Genomic DNA, 27,749 nt, shown 5'->3' with positions numbered 1-27,749 from the left:
TCTCCTCTCAGGAGGTCTGACTTGGTCATCAAGTTAAAGCGTCCAACATTCTGACTCCATACATCCCCCCCCCCCCCCCCCCCCCCACCGCAGGTCAACCCTTTGGACATGTTTGCATTCCTCCGTCGGCGTGGAAACAGAGCTCTCTGCTGTCCTCCTTCTAAATAATCAAAGTCCCAGATTGTTGAAAGTCTTTATTTGTAGAATAAATACTGTAGTTGGGTTGTTTACTATGAACCTGGTGCATCACAAGACACAAACAACCGACAGATGAGGAAGTGAAGCCGGAAGTTTAAACATGAACAATATCAATAGTGAGCAAGTGGTTGTGTGAACAAGTTTGAGAAAATCAAGGGCTTGGTCACTGGAGTGTTTTGATAATGGAGTCCAGTGTTCAGGTAAGGCCAGGTGAGTGTTGGTGTTGATACAGGTGTGTTCAGGTGGAGGTGAGGCCAGGTGAGTGTTGGTGTTGATACAGGTGTGGTCAGGTGGAGGTGAGGCCAGGTGAGTGTTGGTGTTGATACAGGTGTTCAGGTGGAGGTGAGACCAGGTGAGTGTTGGTGTTGATACAGGTGTTCAGGTGGAGGTGAGACCAGGTGAGTGTTGGTGTTGATACAGGTGTGTTCAGGTGGAGGTGAGGCCAGGTGAGTGTTGGTGTTGATACAGGTGTTCAGGTGGAGGTGAGACCAGGTGAGTGTTGGTGTTGATACAGGTGTTCAGGTGGAGGTGAGACCAGGTGAGTGTTGGTGTTGATACAGGTGTGTTCAGGTGGAGGTGAGGCCAGGTGAGTGTTGGTGTTGATACAGGTGTGTTCAGGTGGAGGTGAGGCCAGGTGAGTGTAGGTGTTGATACAGGTGTTCAGGTGGAGGTGAGACCAGGTGAGTGTTGGTGTTGATACAGGTGTTCAGGTGGAGGTGAGGCCAGGTGAGTGTTGGTGTTGATACAGGTGTGTTCAGGTGGAGGTGAGGCCAGGTGAGTGTTGGTGTTGATACAGGTGTTCAGGTGGAGGTGAGACCAGGTGAGTGTTGGTGTTGATACAGGTGTTCAGGTGGAGGTGAGACCAGGTGAGTGTTGATACAGGTGTGTTCAGGTGGAGGTGAGGCCAGGTGAGTGTTGATACAGGTGTGTTCAGGTGGAGGTGAGGCCAGGTGAGTGTTGATACAGGTGTTCAGGTGGAGGTGAGGCCAGGTAAGTGTTGATACAGGTGTGTTCAGGTGGAGGTGAGGCCAGGTGAGTGTTGTTGTTGATACAGGTGTGTTCAGGTGGAGGATGAGGCCAGGTGAGTGTTGTTGATACAGGTGTGTTCAGGTGGAGGTGAGGCCAGGTGAGTGTTGATACAGGTGTGGTCAGGTGGAGGTGAGGCCAGGTGAGTGTTGGTGTTGATACAGGTGTTCAGGTGGAGGTGAGACCAGGTGAGTGTTGGTGTTGATACAGGTGTGTTCAGGTGGAGGTGAGGCCAGGTGAGTGTTGGTGTTGATACAGGTGTTCAGGTGGAGGTGAGGCCAGGTGAGTGTTGATACAGGTGTGTTCAGGTGGAGGTGAGGCCAGGTGAGTGTTGATACAGGTGTGTTCAGGTGGAGGTGAGGCCAGGTGAGTGTTGATACAGGTGTTCAGGTGGAGGTGAGGCCAGGTGAGTGTTGTTGTTGATACAGGTGTGTTCAGGTGGAGGATGAGGCCAGGTGAGTGTTGATACAGGTGTGGTCAGGTGGAGGTGAGGCCAGGTGAGTGTTGGTGTTGATACAGGTGTTCAGGTGGAGGATGAGGCCAGGTGAGTGTTGATACAGGTGTGGTCAGGTGGAGGTGAGGCCAGGTGAGTGTTGGTGTTGATACAGGTGTTCAGGTGGAGGTGAGGCCAGGTGAGTGTTGGTGTGGATACAGGTGTGTTCAGGTGGAGGTGAGGCCAGGTGAGTGTTGATACAGGTGTGTTCAGGCGGAGGTGAGGCCAGGTGAGTGTTGATACAGGTGTGTTCAGGTGGAGGTGAGGCCAGGTGAGTGATGGTGTTGATAGAGGTGTGTTCAGGCGGAGGTGAGGCCAGGTGAGTGTTGGTGTTGATACAGGTGTGGTTCTTTCAGGTGTGTTTCCTTCAGGTGTGTTTCCTTCAGGTGTGGTTCTTTCAGGTGTGGTTCTTTCAGGTGTGGTTCTTTCAGGTGTGTTTTCCAGGAGCCAGGTGATCTCAGTTAGGGAGACCAACTCCTATCTGGGGAAGTCATCGCCTGTGGAGGTGGTTCTTGAGGAGTGTGTGTGTGTGATGACGGAGCAGGATGAGCAGCAGGCAGTCCTGTAGTAGGAGTACACACACAACCTGGCCTGGACCACGAACACGCAGTTATAGTACTGGTCACTACACGATGAGACTAGAGAAGAGAGACATTACACAGATATAGTACTGGTTACTCCATGATGAGACTAGAGGAGAGAGACATTACACAGATATAGTACTGGTTACTACATGATGAGACTAGAGGAGACAATACACAGATATAGTACTGGTCACTACACGATGAGACTAGAGGAGAGAGACATTACACAGATATAGTACTGGTTACTCCATGATGAGACTAGAGGAGAGAGACATTACACAGATATAGTACTGGTTACTACATGATGAGACTAGAGACATTACACAGATATAGTACTGGTTACTACATGATGAGACTAGAGGAGACATTACACAGATATAGTACTGTATACTACACGATGAGACTAGAGGAGACATTACACATATATAGTACTGGTTACTACATGATGAGACTAGAGGAGAGAGACATTACACAGATATAGTACTGGTTACTACATGATGAGACTAGAGGAGACAATACACAGATATAGTACTGGTTACTACATGATGAGACTAGAGGAGACATTACACAGATATAGTACTGTATACTACATGATGAGACTAGAGGAGACATTACACAGATATAGTACTGTATACTACATGATGAGACTAGAGGAGATATTGTACAGATATAATACTGGTTACTACATGATGAGACTAGAGGAGACATTACACAGTGTGTTGGGTGGTGTGAGAGAGGGAGGAGGAGAGAGGGTAGATGGAAAGAGAGAGGAGGAGAGAGGGATGGAGAGAGGGAGGGAGGATGAAAGAGGGATAGATGGATGGATGGAGGAGGGAGGTCATACCTGTCTCAGGTAAACAGGGCTGGGTGTTACAATCCTCCCGACTCTCAGGGGTCGCACTGAGGTCACACAGCTCACTTGGGGTCACGTTGTCGGCAAGACAACACACCTCACGCACACGGTAACCTCCGTCACAGGAGCGAGAACACTAGAGACAGGCAGGCAGGTTTAGATTAAGAAAGGCGCAGAGAGAGAGAAAAGTGGAGACAAATTTGACCCCAATAAATACCGTGGGATACGCGTCAACAGCAACCTTGGGAAAATCCTCTGCATTATGATTAACAACAGACTAGTACATTCTTGATACCTACAAATTTGACCCCAATTCACATCCACAGTGAAAACAATGTACTGAGCAAATGTCAAATTGGCTTTTTACCAAATTACCGTACAACAGACCACGTATTCACCCTGCACACCCTAATGACAAACAAACAAACCAAAACAAAGGCAAAGTCTTCTCATGCTTTGTTGATTTCAAAAAAGCCTTCGACTCAATCTGGCATGAGGGTCTGCTATACAAACTGATGGAAAGTGGTGTTGGGGGTAAAACATACAACATTATACAATCCATGTACACAAACAACGAGTGTGCGGTTAAAATAGGCAAAAAACACACATTTCTTCTCACAGGGTCGTGGGGTGAGACAGGGATGCAGCTTAAGCCCCACCCTCTTCAACATATATATCAACGAATTGGTGAGGGCACTAGAACAGTCTGCAGCACCCGGCCTCACCCTACTAGAATCTGAAGTCAAATGTGTACTGTTTGCTGATGATCTGGTGCTTCTGTCGCCAACCAAGGAGGGCCAACAGCAGCACCTAGATCTTCTGCACAGATTCTACCAGACCTGGGCCCTGACAGACCTGGGCCCTGACAGTAAATCTCAATAAGACCAGAGGTAACTTCCACAAAGCTGTGAACAGTCTGAGACAAGGCAAGAAGGGCATTCTATGCCATCAAAAGGAACAACAAACTCGACATACCAGTTAGGATCTGGCAAAAATACTTGAATCAGTCATAGAGCCCATTGCCCTTTATGGTTGTGAGATCTGGGGTCCGCTCACCGACCAAGAATTTACAAAATGGGACAAACACCAAATTCTGCAAAAACATCCTCTGTGTACAACGTAAAACACCAAATAGTGCATGCAGAGCAGAAGTAAGCCAATACCCACTAATTATCAAAATCCAGAAAAGAGACGTTGAATTCTACGAAGTGATTCCCAAACCTTCCATAACAAAACCATCACCTACAGAGAGATGAACCTGGAGAAGAGTCCTCTAAGCAAGCTGGTCCTGGGGCTCTGTTCACAAACACAAACACACCCTACAGAGCCCCAGCACAGCAGCACAATTAGACCCAACCAAATCATGAGAAAAAAAAAAGATAATTCTTTCCAATGTGTCAAGTAATTAACAAAAAAACAGAGCAAACTAGAATGCTCTTCGTCCCTAAACAGAGAGTACACAGTGGCAGAATACCTGACCACTGTGACTGACCCAAAATTAAGGAAAGCTTTGACTATGTACAGACTCAGTGAGCATAGCCTTGCTATTGAGAAAGGCTGCCGTAGGCAGACATGGCTCTCAAGAGAAGACAGGCTATGTGCTCACTGCCCACAAAATGAGGTGGAAACTGAGCTGCACTTCCTAACCTCCTGCCCAATGTATGACCATATTAGAGACACATATTTCCCTCAGATTACACAGGTACACAAAGAATTCGAAAACAAATCCAATTTCAATAAACTCCCATTTCTACTGGGTGAAATTCCACAGTGTGACATCACAGCAGCAAGATTTGTTGCCACAAGAAAAGGTCAACCAGTGAAGAACAAGCACCATTGTACAGTGCCTTGCGAAAGTATTCGGCCCCCTTGAACTTTGCGACCTTTTGCCACATTTCAAGCTTCAAACATAAAGATATAAAACTGTATTTTTTTGTGAAGAATCAACAACAAGTGGGACACAATCATGAAGTGGAACGACATTTATTGGATATTTCAAACTTTTTTAACAAATCAAAAACTGAAAAATTGGGCGTGCAAAATTATTATTATAATATATATACATAATATATAATTATTTATGCTTATTTATTTTATCTTGTGTCCTTTAACCATTTGTACATTGTTAAAACACTGTATATATATAATATGACATTTGTAATGTTTTTATTATTTTGAAACTTCTGTATGTGTAATGTTTACTGTTAATTTTTATAGTTTATTTCACTTTTGTATATTATCTACCTCACTTGTTTTGGCAATGTTAACACATGTTCCCCATGCCAATAAAGCCCCTTGAATTGAACTCACCGTGCTCCAATCGGTGGCGTACCACTGCACCCCACACACCTTCAGGTGGCAGCTCTGAGAGCTCATTGGTCGATCCAGGTGGGAGCAGTTTGATTGGTCCACAGCCTCCAGGCGACCGTTGTCATGGAGTAGACAGGCCACGCCCCGGGTCTGTGTTCCGTTTCCGCATTCCGCCGAACACTGGGGTACACACACACACACACACACACACAGTTGCTAAGCAGGGTGGGTCCTGGTCGGTCCCTGGATGGGAGATCAGATCCTGCTGGAAGTAGGGCCAGTAGGAGGCACTCTATCCCAATTCCGCAGGGCAGTGATTGGGGACATTGCCCTGTGTAGGTTGTCGTCTTTCAGACGGGACATTGAACAGGTGTCCTGACTCTCTGTGGGTGATTAAAGATTCCTTATCATAAGAATAATAATAAATATAATAATAATAAACATAATAAATATAATAATAATAAATATAATAATAATAAATATAATAATAAAAAATATAAAAAATATATATATATAATAATAATAAAACTTCCTTTCTTTTTAAATTACTAAAAATATTTAATTTTCATGAAATCACAAGTGCAATATACCAAAACACAGTTTAGCTTGTTGTTAATCCACCTGGCGTGTCAGATTTCAAAAAAAGCTTTTCGGCGAAAGCATACCAAGTGTTTATGTAAGGACATCTCTCTCAGTAGACAAAACATTACAAACAGCTAGCAGCAAAGTAGATTGGTCACGAAAGTCAGAAAAGCAATAAAATGAATCGCTTACCTTTGATGATCTTCGGATGTTTGCACTCACAAGACTCACAGTTACACAAATGTTCCATAAAGATTATTTTAATTTTTATTATTTTTACAATTCCAAAATACCTCCATTTGGTATGTTCAGTAATCCACAGGCTCGTGCAGGTCACGACGGGAAACATGTCAAACGTTTTTTATAATCAATCCTCAGGTTGTTTTTACAATCAATAATATTTCAACCGGACAGTAGCTTCTTCAATAGGAGAGAGAGAGAGAGAAAATGTCTGCTCCACTCTGTCGGCGCATGCAAAACGCTGCTGGCACCCAGCCATCCATTGCGCGATCTGATCTTTCTCGCTCATTTTTTCAGAATAAAAGCCTGAAACTATGTCTAAAGACTGTTCACACCATGTGGAAGCCATAGGAAAATTAATCTGGTTGATATCCCTTTAAATAGAGGGAAGGCATGCATTGGAACAGGGAGCTTTTCAAAATAGCAGCCACTTCCTGGTTGGATTTTCCTCAGGTTTTCGCCTGCAACATCAGTTCTGTTATACTCACAGACAATATTTTGACAGTTTTGGAAACTTTAGAGTGTTTCCTGTCCTAATCTGCCAATTATATGCATATTCTAGATTCTGTGCCTGAGAAATAGGCAGTTTCATTTGGGTACGTTTTTTATCCAAACATCAAAATACTGCCCCCTACACTCAACAGGTTTTAACCTCTGTGTCCCAATCTGGCCCTCATACCATCATGGCTACCTAATCATCCCCAGCCTCCTATTGGCTCATTTATCCCCTTTCCCTCTCCCCTGTAACTCTTCTCCAGGTCGTTGCTGTAAAAGAGAATCTCTTCAGTCACTTTCTCTCTCTCTCTCTCTCTCTCTTTCTCTCTCTCTCTTTGTCTCTCTCTCTCTCTCTCTCTCTTTCTCTCTCTTTCTCTGTCTTTCTCTCTTTCTGTCTCTCTCTCTCTCTTTCTCTCTGTCTCTCTCTCTGTCTCTCTCTTTCTCTCTCTTTCTCTGTCTTTCTCTCTGTCTCTCTCTTTCTGTCTCTCTCTCTTTCTCTCGGTCTCTCTCTCTTTCTCTCTCTCTCTCTCTTTCTGTCTCTGTCTCTGTCTCTCTCTATGTCTCTGTCTCTCTCTCTGTCTCTGTCTGTAATGAGAGAGTATGTGTTTACCTGTCCCCAGAGTCCAGTGTACCATTCCAGGCGGAGGTGACATGGCCCTGTGTCGCAGGAGATTACTTCCTGTGGGCGGGGCCCGTCGCATCCGTCCAATGGTAGGTTAGTCACATGGTCCAACAGACACACTGCTGAGCGACTACGTCTGCCTTCACCACACTCTGTAGAACACTGAGACACATGTACAGCAATGTTACACACACACAGCAATGTTACAGACAGACAGACAGACAGACAGACAGACAGACAGACAGACAGACAGACAGACAGACAGACAGACAGACAGACAGACAGACAGACGGAGGGAGAGACAGACGGAGGGAGAGACAGATGGAGTGAGAGACGGAGAGACAGACAGCCCCAGGTGTAGGTACCTGTGTGCTCCATGGTGAGGTGAACCAGTTCCGTGCGCAGGGTCCCATGTCACAGTTCTGAAGAGGGGCTGGTTTCACCCCCAAGTTACATTGGTCGTCCCCCTCCACGTCTCCCTGGTTACCGACACACACCACCTCTCTGCTGCTCTGGCCCACACCACACGGGACTGAACACTGAGGAGGGAGAGGGGGAGTGGGAGGGGAGAGGGGGAGTGGGAGGGAGAGAGAGGGGGAAGGGGGAGGGAGAGAGAGGGGGGGAGTGGGGATCAATTACTATTAAGCAGTTTATGAAATGTGCTTTACTCTGGTCTCTGTCTCTGTCTCTCACTCACTCACCGGGCTCCACTCGGAGCGTATCTCTCTGTGTGTGTGTGTGTGTGTGTGTCTCTCTGTGTGTGTGTTCTCACCAGGCTCCACTCGGAGCGTATCTGCCACTCGCTGCAGATCTTTAGCTGACAGGGCGATGTCGTCTCCGGCCTATCATAACCTCCGCACTGCGCCGTCTCCACGGCGACCAACGTTGCCGTACTGTTGCGCCTGAGCGCCTGACGACAGATGACCTGGCGTTGCTGGGTCCCCGGGCCGCAGGTTCTAGTGCACTCTGACCACTCCCCCAAGTCCCAGCTGGCCAATCACAGAGGAGAGAAGGTTACAGAGGTGTGTCTCTGTGTGTGTCAAATCAAATTTTATTTGTGACATGTTTCGTAGACAGCTGGTCTCGATCAGGCTTTCCCAAACTGGGGTACATGCAATTAACAATGTGATTCACATTTAAATATATATATTTATCTTGTCTTCACATTTAAATATACTGTATATATATAAATAAATACATTTATCTTGTCTTAACGTTTTCAAACAGTCCATTTAGATTTTCCAAAGGGGCATATATACATTTGGGTTAGGTTTTCTCCTCGTTTCACTACCCAAAAAATGTCAATTAAACCGTTGAGGTGTTCAGCAAAAATAACAAGACAACGTCAAATACAGGGAGCCTAGTCAAATAGTTAACATCCAATCACATTAACCGTTACTCATCCAATCAAATTAACCGTTACTCATCCAATCACGTTAACCGTTACTCATCCAATCACATTAACCGTTACTCATCCAATCACATTAACCGTTACTCATCCAATCACATTAACCGTTACTCATCCAATCACATTAACCATTTCTCATCCAATCACATTAACTGTTACTCATCCAATCACATTAACCATTACTCATCCAATCACATTAACCGTTACTCATCCAATCACATTAACCGTTACTCATCCAATCACATTAACCGTTACTCATCCAATCACATTAACCGTTACTCATCCAATCACATTAGCCGTTACTCATCCAATCACATTAACCGTTACTCATCCAATCACATTAACCGCTACTCATCCAATCACATTAACCGTTACTCATCCAATCACATTAACCGTTACTCATCCAATCACATTAACCGTTACTCATCCAATCACATTAACCGTTACTCATCCAATCACATTAACCGTTACTCATCCAATCACATTAACCGTTACTCATCCAATCACATTAACCGTTACTCATCCAATCACATTAACCGTTACTCATCCAATCACATTAACCCGCTACTCATCCAATCACATTAACCGTTACTCATCCAATCACATTAACCGTTACTCATCCAATCACATTAACCGTTACTCATCCAATCACATTAACCGTTACTCATCCAATCACATTAACCGTTACTCATCCAATCACATTAACCGTTACTCATCCAATCACATTAGCCGTTACTCATCCAATCACATTAACCGTTACTCATCCAATCACATTAAACGTTACTCATCCAATCACATTAACCGTTACTCATCCAATCACATTAGCCGTTACTCATCCAATCACATTAACCGTTACTCATCCAATCACATTAACCGTTACTCATCCAATCACATTAACCGTTTACTCATCCAATCACATTAACCGTTTACTCATCCAATCACATTAACCGTTACTCATCCAATCACATTAACCGTTACTCATCCAATCACGTGAACCGTTACTCATCCGATCACGTTAACCGTTACTCATCCAATCACATGAACCGTTACTCATCCAATCACATTAACCGTTACTCATCCAATCACGTGAACCGTTACTCATCCGATCACATTAACCGTTTACTCATCCAATCACATGAACCGTTACTCATCCAATCACATTAACTGTTACTCATCCAATCACGTTAGCCATTACTCATCCAATCACATTAACTGTTACTCATCCAATTACATTAACCGTTACTCTCTCACAGGAAACCTTCAGTCTTGCGCAGACATTTAGAAACGAAACATGACCATTTGAAAAATAAACCACAGGAGTGTTTTGAGCGAGAATAAAGAGGACTTTCAGGTAGTAAGACATGTATAAAAGCAACAGATACCATTAATAAGAAGGGACTAGAAACATCTTATATAGTGAGCTACCGGGGGGCTAGGACAGGCAAGCCCCATACTATTGTAGAGGAGTGGCTAGGACAGGCAAGCCCCATACTATTGTGGAGGACTGGCTGGGACAGACAAGCCCCATACTATTGTGGAGGACTGGCTAGGACAGGCAAGCCCCATACTATTGTGGAGGACTGGCTGGGACAGACAAGCCCAATACTATTGTGGAGGACTGGCTGGGACAGGCAAGCCCCATACTATTGTAGAGGACTGGCTAGGACAGGCAAGCCCCATACTATTGTGGAGGACTGGCTAGGACAGGCAAGCCCCATACTATTGTGGAGGAGTGGCTAGGACAGGCAAGCCCCATACTATTGTGGAGGACTGGCTGGGACAGGCAAGCCCCATACTATTGTAGAGGAGTGGCTAGGACAGGCAAGCCCCATACTATTGTAGAGGAGTGGCTAGGACAGGCAAGCCCCATACTATTGTGGAGGACTGGCTAGGACAGACAAGCCCCATACTATTGTGGAGGACTGGCTAGGACAGACAAGCCCCATACTATTGTGGAGGACTGGCTAGGACAGGCAAGCCCCATACTATTGTGGAGGACTGGCTGGGACAGACAAGCCCAATACTATTGTGGAGGACTGGCTGGGACAGGCAAGCCCCATACTATTGTAGAGGACTGGCTAGGACAGGCAAGCCCCATACTATTGTGCGGGACTGGCTAGGACAGGAAAGCCCCATACTATTGTGGAGGACTTCATTCTTCCTGTTGCCGTGGAGATGGCTGGGACAGGAAAGCCCCATACTATTGTGCGGGACTGGTTAGGACAGGAAAGCCCCATACTATTGTGGAGAACTTAATTCTTCCTGTTGCCGTGGAGATGGCTGGGACAGGAAAGCCCCATACTATTGTGCGGGACTGGCTAGGACAGGAAAGCCCCATACTATTGTGGAGGACTTCATTCTTCCTGTTGCCGTGGAGATGGCTGGGACAGGAAAGCCCCATACTATTGTGGAGGACTTCATTCTTCCTGTTGCCGTGGAGATGGCTGGGACAATGCTGGGGGGAAAAGACCCCAAACAACCATTCATACAATGTCTTCATCAAACAACACTGTTTCACAACTCATCAGTGACATGGCAGGAGATGTTTTGAGACAATTACTGCTTCACACAACAGCCAGTGAATTATATGTCTGTTACATCTGGATGAGTCAACAGGCCTGGCACAGCTCCTGGTATATGTCCATTACAGCTGTATGAGTCAACAGACGTGGCACAGCTCCTGGTATATGTCTGTTACAGCTGGATGAGTCAACAGACCTGGTGGGCCTGGCACAGCTCCTGGTATATGTCTGTTACAGCTGGATGAGTCAACAGGCCTGGCACAGCTCCTGGTATATGTCTATTACAGCTGGATGAGTCAACAGACCTGGTGGGCCTGGCACAGCTCCTGGTATATGTCTGTTACAGCTGGATGAGTCAACAGGCCTGGCACAGCTCCTGGTATATGTCTGTTACAGCTGGATGAGTCAACAGACCTGGTGGGCCTGGCACAGCTCCTGGTATATGTCTGTTACAGCTGGATGAGTCAACAGACCTGGTGGGCCTGGCACAGCTCCTGGTATATGTCTGTTACAGCTGGATGAGTCAACAGACGTGGTGGGCCTGGCACAGCTCCTGGTATATGTCTGTTATAGCTGGATGAGTCAACAGGCCTGGCACAGCTCCTGGTATATGTCTGTTACAGATGGATGAGTCAACAGGCCTGGCACAGCTCCTGGTATATGTCTGTTACAGCTGGATGAGTCAACAGACGTGGCCTGGCACAGCTCCTGGTATATGTCTGTTACAGCTGGATGAGTCAACAGACGTGGTGGGCCTGGCACAGCTCCTGGTATATGTCTGTTACAGCTGGATGAGTCAACAGGCCTGGCACAGCTCCTGGTATATGTCTGTTACAGCTGGATGAGTCAACAGGCCTGGCACAGCTCCTGGTATATGTCTGTTACAGATGGATGAGTCAACAGGCCTGGCACAGCTCCTGGTATATGTCTGTTACAGATGGATGAGTCAACAGGCCTGGCACAGCTCCTGGTATATGTCTGTTACAGATGGATGAGTCAACAGGCCTGGCACAGCTCCTGGTATATGTCTGTTACAGCTGGATGAGTCAGCAGGCCTGGCACAGCTCCTGGTATATGTCTGTTACAGCTGGATGAGTCAACAGACGTGGTGGGCCGAGTACAGCTCCTGGTATATGTCTGTTACAGCTGGATGAGTCAACAGACGTGGTGTCTGTTACGTTTATGGGGGGTCAATTAAGGAAGACCTCTTCTGTAAACCACTGGTAACCAGGACAACAGGAGAGGATGTTTGTAAAGTCCTGGACAGCTTTGTGACATCAGTTGGACTTTGGTGGTCAAGATGTGTTGGTGTCTGTACTGATGGCGCAAAAGCCATAACAGGGAGACATAGTGGAGTCGTAACGCGCGTGCAAGCAGTTGCTCCCGATGCCACTTGGGTACACTGCAGCATCCACCGAGAAGCTCTTAGGTCCACTGCAGCATCCACCGAGAGGCTCTTAGGTCCACTGCAGCATCCACCTAGAGGCTCTTGGGTACACTGCAGCATCCACCGAGAGGCTCTTAGGTCCACTGCAGCATCCACCTAGAGGCTCTTGGGTCCACTGCAGCATCCACCGAGAGGCTCTTAGGTCCACTGCAGCATCCACCGAGAGGCTCTTAGGTCCACTGCAGCATCCACCGAGAGGCTCTTAGGTCCACTGCAGCATCCACCTAGAGGCTCTTGGGTCCACTGCAGCATCCACCCAGAGGCTCTTAGGTCCACTGCAGCATCCACCGAGAGGCTCTTAGGTCCACTGCAGCATCCACCGAGAGGCTCTTAGGTCCACTGCAGCATCCACCTAGAGGCTCTTGGGTACACTGCAGCATCCACCGAGAGGCTCTTGGGTCCACTGCAGCATCCACCGAGAGGCTCTTGCTGCCAAGGGAATGCCTGACAGCTTGAAAGACGTTTTGGACACGACAGTGAAAATGGTTAACTTTGTTAAAGCAAGGCTTTAGTGGGAGTGTGTCTCAGTGTGCGTGTGACTCACAAGGCGGGACAAGGCTGGATGTTGCAGACCACTTCCTGGTTTTGGGGTCGCTGGGCGTGGCTACAGAGGTCACCTGGTACTGTGGTCTGGCTCTCAGTCTCCACACACACCCACAGCACCTGGCGTCTACCTGAGACACACACACACACACACGAGAAAAGAGAGAGAAAGAGCAATCACGTACCTAGGGGGCTCTATGTGAAATACATTGGAAAAACAACGTATTACTGATCTCAGGCCAGGTGTTAATCTAACTACAGTATAGTTGTCTCTACCTGGTCTCATCTCAGGTCAGGTGTTAATCTAACTACAGTATAGTTGTCTCTACCTGGTCTGATCTCAGGTCAGGTGTTTATCTAGCTAGCTACAGTATAGTTGTCTCTACCTGGTCTGATCTCAGGTCAGGTGTTTATCTAGCTAGCTACAGTATAGTTGTCTCTACCTGGTCTGATCTCAGGTCAGGTGTTTATCTAGCTAGCTACAGTATAGTTGTCTCTACCTGGTCTGATCTCAGGTGTTAATCTAACTACAGTAAAGTTGTCTCTACCTGGTCTGATCTCAGGTCAGGTGTTAATCTAACTACAGTATAGTTGTCTCTACCTGGTCTGATCTCAGGTGTTAATCTAACTACAGTATAGTTGTCTCTACTTGTTCTGATCTCAGGTGTTAATCTAACTACAGTATAGTTGTCTCTACCTGGTCTGATCTCAGGTGTTAATCTAACTACAGTATAGTTGTCTCTACCTGGTCTGATCTCAGGTGTTAATCTAACTACAGTATAGTTGTCTCTACCTGGTCTGATCTCAGGTGTTAATCTAACTACAGTAAAGTTGTCTCTATCTGGTCTGATCTCAGGTCAGGTTTTAATCTAACTACAGTATAGTTGTCTCTACCTGGTCTCATCTCAGGTGTTAATCTAACTACAGTATAGTTGCCTCTACCTGGTCTGATCTCAGGTATTAATCTAATTACAGTAAAGTTGTCTCTACCTGGTCTGATCTCAGGTCAGGTGTTAATCTAACTACAGTATAGTTGTCTCTACCTGGTCTGATCTCAGGTGTTAATCTAACTACAGTATAGTTGTCTCTACCTGGTCTCATCTCAGGTGTTAATCTAACTACAGTATAGTTGTCTCTACCTGGTCTGATCTCAGGTATTAATCTAATTACAGTATAGTTGTCTCTACCTGGTCTGATCTCAGGTGTTAATCTAACTACAGTATAGTTGTCTCTACCTGGTCTGATCTCAGGTGTTAATCTAACTACAGTAAAGTTGTCTCTACCTGGTTTGATCTCAGGTGTTAATTTAACTACAGTAAAGTTGTCTCTACCTGGTCTGATCTCAGGTCAGGTGTTAATAGTGATAGTGCATCTGTGTGTGTCAGTGTGTCTGAATGACTGTAAGTCCTCACCCCCACCACAGGAGGCGCTGCAGGCTGTGTGGCCGCTGCTGATCCAGCCGTAGGAAGGAGCCAAGAGGTCAGGATTCACCACGGGGTCAGAGGGCACTTGGTTGGGATGGCCTCTCCCACCTCCGACATCATTGATGGCCACGCCCAGTCCACTGGTGACATCATCGCTTCCTGAGTAGGTGGGGCCAACAGTCTCAACTAGAGAGAGAGGGGGCGTGAGAGAGAAGGGGATGAGGGAGAGGGGATGAGAGGAGGAGAGGTGATTCGGTACATGAAAAGGGGAGGAGATGTGAGGGGCGGTACATGAAAAGGGGATGAGAGGTGGGGGGGTGGTACATTAAAATGGATGAGAGATGAGGGGTGGTACATGAAAAGGGGATGAGAGGAGGAGAGGTGAGGGGTGGTACATAAAAAGGGGATGAGAGGTGGAGAGAAGAGGGGCGGTACATTAAAAGGGATGAAAGGTGAGGGGCGGTACATGAAAAGGGGATGAGAGGTGAGGGGCGGTACATGAAAAGGGGATGAGAGGTGAGGGGCAGTACATGAATAAGGGATGAGAGGAGGAGAGGTGAGGGGTGGTACATAAAAAGGGGATGAGAGGTGGAGAGAAGAGGGGCGGTACATTAAAAGGGATGAAAGGTGAGGGGCGGTACATGAAAAGGGGATGAGAGGTGAGGGGCGGTACATGAAAAGGGGATGAGAGGTGAGGGGCAGTACATGAATAAGGGATGAGAGGAGGAGAGGTGAGGGGTGGTACATGAATAAGGGATGAGAGGAGGAGAGGTGAGGGGTGGCACATAAAAAGGGAATGAGAGGAGGAGAGGTGAGGGGTGGTACATGACAAGGGGATGAGAGGTGGTGGGTGGGTCATGAATAAGGGATGAGAGGTGAGGGGTGGTACATGAAAAGGGGAGGAGAGGTGAGGGGTGGTACATGAATAAGGGGGTGAAAGGTGAGGGGTGGTACATGAAACGGGGAGGAGAGGTGAGGGGTGGTACATGAAACGGGGAGGAGAGGTGAGGGGTGGTACATGAAAAGGGGAGGAGAGGTGAGGGGTGGTACATGAAAAGGGGAGGAGAGGTGAGGGGTGGTACATGAAACAGGGAGGAGAGGTGAGGGATGGTACATGAAACGGGGAGGAGAGGTGAGGGGTGGTACATGAAAAGGGGAGGAGAGGTGAGGGGTGGTACATGAAAAGGGGAGGAGAGGTGAGGGGTGGTACATGAAAAGGGGAGGAGAGGAGGAGAGGTGAGGGGTGGTACATGAAACGGTGATGAGAGGTGAGGGGTGGTACATGAAACGGGGAGGAGAGGAGGAGAGGTGAGGGGTGGTACATGAAAAGGGGAGGAGAGGTGAGGGGTGGTACATGAAACGGGGAGGAGAGGAGGAGAGGTGAGGGGTGGTACATGAAACGGTGATGAGAGGTGGTGGGTGGGTCATGAATAAGGGATGAGAGGTGGGGGTGGTACATGAAAAGGGGAGGAGAGGTGAGGGGTGGTACATGAAAAGGGGAGGAGAGGTGGAGAGGTGAGGGGTGGTACATGAAAAGGGGAGGAGAGGTGGAGAGGTGAGGGGTGGTACATGAAAAGGGGAGGAGAGGTGGGGGGTGGGTCATGAATAAGGGATGAGAGGAGGAGAGGTGAGGAGTGGTACATTAATAAAGGGATGAGAGGTGAGGGGTGGTACATGAATAAGGGATGAGAGGTGGGGGTGGTACATGAATAAAGGGATGAGAGGTGAGGGTGGGTCATGAATAAGGGATGAGAGGTGAGGGGTGGTACATGAAAAGGGGAGGAGAGGTGAGGGGTGGTACATGAATAAGGGGGTGAAAGGTGAGGGGTGGTACATGAAACGGGGAGGAGAGGTGAGGGGTGGTACATGAAACGGGGAGGAGAGGTGAGGGGTGGTACATGAAAAGGGGAGGAGAGGTGAGGGGTGGTACATGAAAAGGGGAGGAGAGGTGAGGGGTGGTACATGAAACAGGGAGGAGAGGTGAGGGGTGGTACATGAAACGGGGAGGAGAGGTGAGGGGTGGTACATGAAAAGGGGAGGAGAGGTGAGGGGTGGTACATGAAAAGGGGAGGAGAGGTGAGGGGTGGTACATGAAAAGGGGAGGAGAGGAGGAGAGGTGAGGGGTGGTACATGAAACTGTGATGAGAGGTGAGGGGTGGTACATGAAACGGGGAGGAGAGGAGGAGAGGTGAGGGGTGGTACATGAAAAGGGGAGGAGAGGTGAGGGGTGGTACATGAAACAGGGAGGAGAGGAGGAGAGGTGAGGGGTGGTACATGAAACGGTGATGAGAGGTGGTGGGTGGGTCATGAATAAGGGATGAGAGGTGGGGGTGGTACATGAAAAGGGGAGGAGAGGTGAGGGGTGGTACATGAAAAGGGGAGGAGAGGTGGAGAGGTGAGGGGTGGTACATGAAAAGGGGAGGAGAGGTGGAGAGGTGAGGGGTGGTACATGAAAAGGGGAGGAGAGGTGGGGGGTGGGTCATGAATAAGGGATGAGAGGAGGAGAGGTGAGGAGTGGTACATTAATAAAGGGATGAGAGGTGAGGGGTGGTACATGAATAAGGGATGAGAGGTGGGGGTGGTACATGAATAAAGGGATGAGAGGTGAGGGTGGTACATGAAAAGGGGATGAGAGGTGGAGAGGTGAGGGGAAAATAAATATTTGCATGCAAATCTTCTTATTGATGTCCGGGGTTCGGGCAGCTCGCCATCCTTGGTGGGAACTGATGTCCTGGGTTCTGGCAGCTCGCCATCCTTGGTAGGAACTGATGTCCTGGGTTCGGGCGGCTCGCCATCCTTGGTGGGAACTGATGTCCTGGGTTCGGGCGGCTCGCCATCCTTGGTGGGAACTGATGTCCTGGGTTCGGGCGGCTCGCCATCCTTGGTGGGAACTGATGTCCTGGGTTCTGGCGGCTCGCCATCCTTGGTGGGAACTGATGTCCTGGGTTCGGGCGGCTCGCCATCCTTGGTGGGAACTGATGTCCTGGGTTCGGGCGGCTCGCCATCTTTGGTGGGAACTGATGTCCTGGGTTCGGGCGGCTCGCCATCCTTGGTGGAAACTGATGTCCTGGGTTCTGGCGGCTCGCCATCCTTGGTGGAAACTGATGTCCTGGGTTCGGGCGGCTCGCCATCTTTGGTGGGAACTGATGTCCTGGGTTCTGGCGGCTCGCCATCCTTGGTGGAAACTGATGTCCTGGGTTCGGGCGGCTCGCCATCTTTGGTGGGAACTGATGTCCTGGGTTCGGGCGGCTCGCCATCCTTGGTGGAAACTGATGTCCTGGGTTCTGGCGGCTCGCCATCCTTGGTGGAAACTGATGTCCTGGGTTCGGGCGGCTCGCCATCTTTGGTGGGAACTGATGTCCTGGGTTCTGGCGGCTCGCCATCCTTGGTGGAAACTGATGTCCTGGGTTTGGGCGGCTCGCCATCTTTGGTGGGAACTGATGTCCTGGGTTCGGGCGGCTCGCCATCCTTGGTGGAAACTGATGTCCTGGGTTCGGGCGGCTCGCCATCCTTGGTGGAAACTGATGTCCTGGGTTCGGGCGGCTCGCCATCCTTGGTGGAAACTGAATCCGTACTCTGAAAAAAACAACCCTGGGCCAAATCCTGCCGTTAATCTTTCCCTTCAATCCCTTCACCAACCGTTTGTATAGATGAGTGTTAATATCCAATTCTCTCTCTCTTTTTTTAGTTCAGTTTTTTTAAACAACTTCTCAACAATTTGAAACGTAGTTTTTCTTCCGTGGAATTGCGGTAGCTCTCTAGTTCATTCTTCTTCTTTTTATTTGGTTGCATGTTGGCGCCAACTGGTGTATAACGTGAGGTGAGGAGAGGGACTAAGAGAATATTGAGTTTTGATTGGCTCAAAATAAACTGCTCGAGAATATTGAGTTTTGATTGGCTCAAAATAAACTGCTCGAGATTATTGAGTTTTGATTGGCTCAGAATAAACTGCTCGAGAATATTGAGTTTTGATTGGCTCAAAATAAACTGCTCGAGATTATTGAGTTTTGATTGGCTCAGAATAAACTGCTCGAGAATATTGAGTTTTGATTGGCTCAGAATAAACTGCTCGAGAATATTGAGTTTTGATTGGCTCAAAATAAACTGCTCGAGAATATTGAGTTTTGATTGGCTCAAAATAAACTGCTCGAGATTATTCAGTTTTGATTGGCTCAAAATAAACTGCTCGAGAATATTGAGTTTTGATTGGCTCAGAATAAACTGCTCGAGATTATTCAGTTTTGATTGGCTCAGAATAAACTGCTCGAGATTATTGAGTTTTGATTGGCTCAAAATAAACTGCTCGTCACACAGCTTCTGTCAGCTGATTTGCAAATAGCTGTCAACTTAAATGTATCAATAGCAATATAGTATAATATGATTGGTTACTGGAATCTCACTCGTAACGATTAGTATTCAACCTTAGTTTAACTTTTTAGGAAACGTTCTGTTTAAAGTAATGAAATAACAAGAAAATAACGCTTTTTTTTAGGGTAAAGTTCTTGAAATGTGGTGTGAATGTTCCAAAAGCAGCTACCCTGCACCGTTCCCAGAACGTTGTGGGAAGGTTTGTATTCAAAATAACCAGAGAACAACCACACTCTCACCAAGCTCGATAAGAAACATATGGTTCTCAGAACATTACGCGCTAGCTGGGGATAAATTGGGACCGCTAATAGCCTAACCACTGATCAAGCAATATTATGGACTAAACGTTCAAATCCTGTTGTTGCAGGAATATTTGGCTGCAACAATTACTGGTCAAATTAAGGTTCAACACCTGTATTTTTTTAACTGTGTATTTTTTGTGTGTTTTCTTTTGTTGTTTATTTGCACACAAATCAAATCAACTCAAATCCAACTGAACTCTGTTTTCATATCAGTTGTTAAGTATTGCCATATAAAACGTCACTTTATCCTTATCTACCTCAAATACCTTATTATTATTATCTATCCTGATGTCTAGTCACACGTGTGGCCCCAGTCTAATGGACCAGCAGGTGTCCATATACTTATGAACATGTAGTGAGGCTCCAGTTTAGTGGACCAGCAGGTGTCCATATACTTATGGACATGTAGTGTAGTGAGGCCCCAGTCTAGTGGACCAGCAGGTGTCCATATACTTATGAACATGTAGTGAGGCTCCAGTTTAGTGGACCAGCAGGTGTCCATATACTTATGGACATGTAGTGAGGCTCCAGTTTAGTGGACCAGCAGGTGTCCACATACTTATGGACATGTAGTGTAGTGAGGCCCCAGTCTAGTGGACCAGCAGGTGTCCACATACTTATGGACATGTAGTGTAGTGAGGCCCCAGTCTAGTGGACCAGCAGGTGTCCATATACTTATGGACATGTAGTGAGGCTCCAGTCTAGTGGACCAGCAGGTGTCCACATACTTATGGACATGTAGTGTAGTGAGGCCCCAGTCTAGTGGACCAGCAGGTGTCCACATACTTATGGACATGTAGTGTAGTGAGGCCCCAGTCTAGTGGACCAGCAGGTGTCCACATACTTATGGACATGTAGTGTATTTTATTGCTCGGTCACTATTTTATTTGTTAACTCTGCATCGTGTGTGTGTGTGTGTGTGTGTGTGTGTGTGTGTGAGTGTACTCACCCAGGGGCAGTATGGCGGGGTGTGTGTGAGGCTCGGTGCTCGTGTGTGTGTCTTGAAGAGGAAGGCTGTACTCATAATACACACTGGGACCAGGCTGCTGATAGATCAACTGAGGTGGAGAGAGAGGAGAGAGAGAGGTGGAGAACGAGAGAGGTGGAGAACGAGAGGAGAGAGAGAGAGGAGAGAGAGAGAGAGAGGTGGAGTGAGAGAGAGGTGGAGAGAGAGAAAGAGAGGTGGAGGCCGAGAGGAGAGAGAGAGAGGTGGAGGCCGAGAGGAGAGAGAGAGAGAGGTGGAGAACGAGAGAGAGAGAGAGAGAGAGAGAGAGAGAGAGAGAGAGAGAGAGAGAGAGAGAGAGAGAGAGAGAGAGAGAGAGAGAGAGAGAGAGAGAGAGAGAGAGAGAGAGAGAGAGAGAGAGAGAGAGAGAGAGAGAGAGAGGCTTTACTCATAATACAAACTAGGATATAAATAGATAACTGTGTATATATATATATATAGATATATAAATAGATAACTGTGTTCTCAAACTTAAAAAGAGGAGAGAGGCCTGTAATTTTCATCATAGGTACACTTCAACTATGACAGACAAAATGAGAAAAAAAATCCAGAAAATCACATTGTAGGATTTTTAATGAATTTATTTGCAAATTATGGTGGAAAATAAGTATTTGGTCACCTACAAACAAGCAAGATTTCTGGCTCTCACAGACCTGTAACATATATATCTATATAGTTGAAGTGTACCTATGATGAAAATTACAGGCCTTTCTCATCTTTTTAAGTGGGAGAACTTGCACAATTGGTGGCTGACTAAATACTTTTTTGCCCCACTGTATGTATGTATGTATGCATGTATGTATAGATATATATATAAATAGATAATTGTGTATATATATATATATATATATATAAATAGATAACTGTGTATATATAGATATATAAATAGATAATTGTGTATATACAGTGCCTTGCGAAAGTATTCGGCCCCCTTGAACTTTGCGACCTTTTGCCACATTTCAGGCTTCAAACATAAAGATATAAAACTGTATTTTTTTGTGAAGAATCAACAACAAGTGGGACACAATCATGAAGTGGAACGACATTTATTGGATATTTCAAACTTTTTTAACAAATCAAAAACTGAAAAATTGGGCGTGCAAAATTATTCAGCCCCCTTAAGTTAATAGTTTGTAGCGCCACCTTTTGCTGCAATTACAGCTGTAAGTCGCTTGGGGTATGTCTCTATCAGTTTTGCACATCGAGAGACTGAATTTTTTCCCCATTCCTCCTTGCAAAACAGCTCGAGCTCAGTGAGGTTGGATGGAGAGCATTTGTGAACAGCAGTTTTCAGTTCTTTCCACAGATTCTCGATTGGATTCAGGTCTGGACTTTGACTTGGCCATTCTAACACCTGGATATGTTTATTTTTGAACCATTCCATTGTAGATTTTGCTTTATGTTTTGGATCATTGTCTTGTTGGAAGACAAATCTCCGTCCCAGTCTCAGGTCTTTTGCAGACTCCATCAGGTTTTCTTCCAGAATGGTCCTGTATTTGCCTCCATCCATCTTCCCATCAATTTTAACCATCTTCCCTGTCCCTGCTGAAGAAAAGCAGGCCCAAACCATGATGCTGCCACCACCATGTTTGCCAGTGGGGATGGTGTGTTCAGGGTGATGAGCTGTGTTGCTTTTACGCCAAACATAACGTTTTGCATTGTTGCCAAAAAGTTCAATTTTGGTTTCATCTGACCAGAGCACCTTCTTCCACATGTTTGGTGTGTCTCCCAGGTGGCTTGTGGCAAACTTTAAACAACACTTTTTATGGATATCTTTAAGAAATGGCTTTCTTCTTGCCACTCTTCCATAAAGGCCAGATTTGTGCAATATACGACTGATTGTTGTCCTATGGACAGAGTCTCCCACCTCAGCTGTAGATCTCTGCAGTTCATCCAGAGTGATCATGGGCCTCTTGGCTGCATCTCTGATCAGTCTTCTCCTTGTATGAGCTGAAAGTTTAGAGGGACGGCCAGGTCTTGGTAGATTTGCAGTGGTCTGATACTCCTTCCATTTCAATATTATCGCTTGCACAGTGCTCCTTGGGATGTTTAAAGCTTGGGAAATCTTTTTGTATCCAAATCCGGCTTTAAACTTCTTCACAACAGTATCTCGGACCTGCCTGGTGTGTTCCTTGTTCTTCATGATGCTCTCTGCGCTTTTGACGGACCTCTGAGACTATCACAGTGCAGGTGCATTTATACGGAGACTTGATTACACACAGGTGGATTGTATTTATCATCATTAGTCATTTAGGTCAACATTGGATCATTCAGAGATCCTCACTGAACTTCTGGAGAGAGTTTGCTGCACTGAAAGTAAAGGGGCTGAATAATTTTGCACGGCCAATTTTTCAGTTTTTGATTTGTTAAAAAAGTTTGAAATATCCAATAAATGTCGTTCCACTTCATGATTGTGTCCCACTTGTTGTTGATTCTTCACAGAAAAATACAGTTTTATATCTTCATGTTTGAAGCCTGAAATGTGGCAAAAGGTCGCAAAGTTCAAGGGGGCTGAATACTTTCGCAAGGCACTGTGTATATATATAATAGATAACTGTGTGTGTCTTACGTATAGATGTAACTCCTCCGTGGTGGGTCCCGGTGCGGTGATGGACTCTCCGGTTCTGGACCGGATCTCGTTGGGTCGCCGATATGTCAGCCGGGTTCCAACTGCAACGATCAGGCCCGGGCGGTCGATCGCCCAGTTGCCGTTGATGATGGAGACTCCACTCTGAGTCCTCAGCGCTGTACGACCACAACATGACCACAGAACTTACTCAGTCTACAGCTCTGTACGGTACGACCACAACATGACCATAGAACTAACTCAGTCTACAGCTCTGTACGGTACGACCACAACATGACCCCAGAACTAACTCAGTCTACAGCTCTGTACGGTACGACCACATCATGACCCCAGAACTAACTCAGTCTACAGCTCTGTACGGTACGGTACGACCACAACATGACCCCAGAACTAACTCAGTCTACAGCTCTGTACGGTACGGCCACAACATGACCCCAGAACTAACTCAGTCTACAGCTCTGTACGGTACGACCACAACATGACCCCAGAACTAACTCAGTCTACAGCTCTGTACGGTACGACCACAACATGACCCCAGAACTAACTCAGTCTACAGCTCTGTACGGTACGACCACAACATGACCCCAGAACTAACTCAGTCTACAGCTCTGTACGGTACGACCACAACATGACACAGAAGGAATAGAGGGAAATTATTTGTAATTCAGTCCAACCCATGAAGTTGGATAGAGGGACCTTATTTGCGATCTCTGTTTTAGTGTGTGTGTGTGTATGACATTATTACACATACACACACTAATAAACACACACTTTTACACTCATTTGCTGCTGCTACTCTGTTCTTAATTTTACTCTTATTATTACACACACCCTGTGTGTGTGTGTGTGTGTGTGTGTGTGTGTACCTACCCAGGTAGTTCCTGGTCTTGACAGACTCCTGTATCCTGATGTCTGTGGCTCCAGCTGGTATCTCCACTATTTTATGGTAGCCCACAACGAGGACCGGTCGAGAGAACGTCCCACTCACCACCTTATGGCCCTGACACACACACACACACACACACACACACACACACACACACACACACACACACACACACAAGTGAGGGACAGAGAAGAGACGAGTGTGTTTGAGCTTTGAAGCTCTCTCTTCCCATTCCCTCTACTCTCTCTCTCTGTCTCTCTCTCTCTTCCCGTTCCCTCTACTCTCTCTTTCTGTTCCCTCTACTCTCTTCCTCTCTCTCTCTCTGTTCCCTCTACTCTCTCTCTCTCTCTCTCTTCCCGTTCCCTCTACTCTCTCTTTCTGTTCCCTCTACTCTCTCTCTCTCTTTCTGTTCCCTCTCTCTCTCTCTCTCTCTTTCTGTTCCCTCTCTCTCTCTCTCTTTCTGTTCCCTCTCTCTCTCTCTCTCTCTCTTTCTGTTCCCCCTACTCTCTCTCTCTCTCTCTCTTTCTGTTCCCTCTACTCTCTCTCTCTCTCTCTCTCTTTCTGTTCCCTCTCTCTCTCTCTCTCTCTTTCTGTTCCCTCTACTCTCTCTCTCTCTCTTTCTGTTCCCTCTACTCTCTCTCTCTCTCTCTCTTTCTGTTCCCTCTACTCTCTATCTCTCTCTCTCTCTCTTTCTGTTCCCCCTACTCTCTATCTCTCTCTCTCTCTTTCTGTTCTCTCTCTCTTTCTGTTCCCTCTACTCTCTATCTCTCTCTCTCTCTCTTTCTGTTCCCCCTACTCTCTATCTCTCTCTCTCTCTTTCTGTTCTCTCTCTCTTTCTGTTCTCTCTCTCTTTCTGTTCTCTCTCTTTCTGTTCCCTCTACTCTCTCTCTCTCTCTTTCTGTTCCCTCTACTCTCTCTCTCTCTCTTTCTGTTCCCTCTACTCTCTCTCTCTCTCTCTTTCTGTTCCCTCTACTCTCTATCTCTCTCTCTCTCTCTTTCTGTTCCCCCTACTCTCTATCTCTCTCTCTCTCTTTCTGTTCTCTCTCTCTTTCTGTTCCCTCTACTCTCTATCTCTCTCTCTCTCTTTCTGTTCTCTCTACTCCAGATGTGTTTTATTATTTAAACGATTTCAATATTTGTATTATTATTTATTTAGTCGTACATCTCGACTCTGTGTTGTTATTTGGTTTCCTCTTTCCTGATGTTCAATGTTTTATTGACGAACGATAAAGATCTGGGATCTGTGATCGATTAGTACACAGACCCCCGGCACGCACACAGAACAGTGGACTCGTTCCAGCAGCAGTGACTGACGAGCGTCACCGTGAGTAAAACCATGAGTGGGTGAAGTCTCCCTTTAAGGCTGCTGGGAGGATCTATAGGAGAACAGGGCTCGTTGTAACGGCTGGAAGGGAATCAATGGAACGGTATCAAACACACATGAGGACCACATGTTTGACTCCGTTCCATTGATTCCATTCCAGACGTTACGACGAGCCTCGTTCTCCTATAGATCTTCTCACCAGCCTCCTCTCACACACACACACACACACTACCAATACAGGCCCAACACTCCACGACACACACACACACACTACCAATACCAGCCCAACACTCCACGACACACACACACACACACACACACACACACACACACACACACACACACACACACACATACACTACCAATACCAGTCCAACACTCCACGACACACACACACACACACACACACACATTTCCAATACCAGTCCAACACTCCACGACACACACACACACACACACACACACACACACACACACACACACACACTACCAATACCAGTCCAACACTCCACGACACACACACACACACACACACACACACACACACACACACACACACACACACACACTACCAATACCAGTCCAACACTCCACGACACACAAACACACACACACACACACACCAACAAACAGCGACAAAAATTCTCACTCTTTTCCAACAATAGCTGACAGCTATGGAAGCCAGCCAGTTTACTAACAATTAGAAACCCAAACAGTCTTGCAACTAACTCCTAAACTACCTAACTAACTCCTAATCTAACTAACTCCTAATCTAACTAACTAACTCCTAATCTAACTAACTCCTAATCTAACTAACTAACTCCTAATCTAACTAACTCCTAATCTAACTAACTAACTCATAATCTAACTAACTCCTAATCTAACTAACTCATAATCTAACTAACTAACTCCTAATCTAACTAACTCATAATCTAACTAACTAACTCATAATCTAATTTACTCCTCCTAAACTAACTAACTCCTAATCTAACTAACTCATAATCTAACTAACTAACTCATAATCTAATTTACTCCTCCTAATCTAACTAACTCCTAATCTAACTAACTAACTCCTACTCTAACTAACTCCTAATCTAACTAACTCCTCATAATCTAACTCCCAATCTATCTAACTAACTCCTAATCTAACTAACTCCTCCTAATCTAACTAACTCCTAATCTATCTAACTCCACGTAATCTAACTAACTCCTACTCTATCTAACTCCTAATCTAACTAACTCCTAATCTAACTCCTATTCTATCTAACTCCGAATCTAACTAACTCCTAATCTAACTAACTCCTAATCTATCTAACTCCTAATCTAAATCCTCATAATCTAACTCCTCGTAATCTAACTAACTCCTACTCTAATTAACTCCTAATCTAACTAACTTCTAATCTATCTAACTCCTCGTAATCTAACTAACTCCTAATCTATCTAACTCCGAATCTAACTAACTCCTAATCTAACTAACTCCTAATCTATCTAACTCCTAATCTAAATCCTCATAATCTAACTCCTCGTAATCTAACTAACTCCTACTCTAACTAACTCCTAATCTAACTAACTCCTAATCTATCTAACTCCTCGTAATCTAACTAACTCCTAATCTATCTAACTCCTAATCTAACTAACTCCTAATCTAACATTATAACAGCAACACATACAGCAATGAAAGTAAACCAAAGTCATATTCCTACATGCACCTCTACCATATTGGCATTGACTACCTACTGTAGAAGGAGGAACCAGGAGTAACAAGTAGCTGATTGACTACCTACTGTAGAAGGAGGAACCATGAGTAACAAGTTGCTGATTGACTACCTACTGTAGAAGGAGGAACCAGGAGTAACAAGTAGCTGATTGACTACCTACTGTAGAAGGAGGAACAAGTAGCTGATTGACAAGTAACACACATTGTTGTGGTAGAGAATTGCGTTCTAGATGACCTGCTAGTGTGGTCGTCTTACCTCCACAGGGGAGCCGCTGGCCTGTCTATCCCACGGAAGAGCACCCGAGGACGGGTAGAGGAGGTAGAGAGCCAGGGTGAGTCTGAGGAGAATCAGACCGGGCCGTGAGGACACGCGCTGCTGCTGACACCACCCTGCCATGGAGACTAGCTGACTGACTGACCAGTCACACACTGGAGGAGACGAGGGGAGGGAGAGTTCTCTCTCTTTTTACAACATCCCTCCCTCGTCTCTCTCTCTGTCTCTCTCTCTCGGTCACTCTCTTGGTCTCTCTCTCTCGGTCTCTCTCTCTGTCTCTCTCTCTCTCTCTCTCTCTGTCTCTCTCTCTCTCTCTCTGTCTCTGTCTGTCTGTCTGTCTCTCTCTCTCTCTCTCTCTCTCTCTCTCTCTCTCTCGCTCTCTCTCCCCTCTCTGTCTCCCCCCTCTCTCTCTCTCTCTCTCTCTCTCTCTCCCCTCTCTCTCTCTCTCCCCTCTCTCTCTCTCTCCCCTCTCAGTCTCTCCCCCCCCTCCCCTCTCTCTCTCTCTCTCTCTCTCTGTTCTCAGTCAATTCCAGACAAGTCT

At 46.3% G+C, this 27,749-nt stretch overlaps 1 protein-coding gene across 4 annotated transcripts; it reads right to left on the bottom strand.

Moving 5' to 3' along the window:
• Positions 1 to 179: 179 nt before the first annotated feature.
• On the bottom strand, positions 180 to 27,723 carry LOC110516879 (thrombospondin type-1 domain-containing protein 4). Of its 4 annotated transcripts, none has more exons than XM_090209803.1 (12): positions 27,191 to 27,723; positions 23,878 to 24,007; positions 22,990 to 23,165; positions 20,367 to 20,475; positions 14,736 to 14,933; positions 13,325 to 13,454; positions 8,176 to 8,392; positions 7,769 to 7,942; positions 7,392 to 7,565; positions 5,465 to 5,644; positions 3,146 to 3,290; positions 180 to 2,355 (listed from the first exon to the last, which is right to left on the bottom strand). In XM_090209803.1, exons 1-12 carry the CDS (start codon positions 27,329 to 27,331, stop codon positions 2,195 to 2,197), a joined length of 1,935 nt encoding a protein of 644 aa, XP_090065929.1. In that variant the 5' UTR covers positions 27,332 to 27,723; the 3' UTR covers positions 180 to 2,194. The 4 variants fall into 4 exon arrangements, with proteins under 4 accessions (XP_090065929.1, XP_090065931.1, XP_090065932.1 ...); XM_090209805.1 differs by having other exon boundaries at positions 180 to 2,308; XM_090209804.1 differs by lacking the exon at positions 180 to 2,355 and adding an exon at positions 2,368 to 2,507.
• Between the last annotated feature and the right edge of the window lie 26 nt (positions 27,724 to 27,749).

This window comes from Oncorhynchus mykiss, chromosome 19 (genome assembly GCF_057628025.1).
Source record: "Oncorhynchus mykiss isolate SJ-2025 chromosome 19, ASM5762802v1, whole genome shotgun sequence".
NCBI classification, from domain to species: Eukaryota; Metazoa; Chordata; class Actinopteri; order Salmoniformes; family Salmonidae; genus Oncorhynchus; species Oncorhynchus mykiss.
Note: the sequence above shows the minus strand (reverse complement) of the source record. Positions and strands in the feature narration are given on the sequence as shown.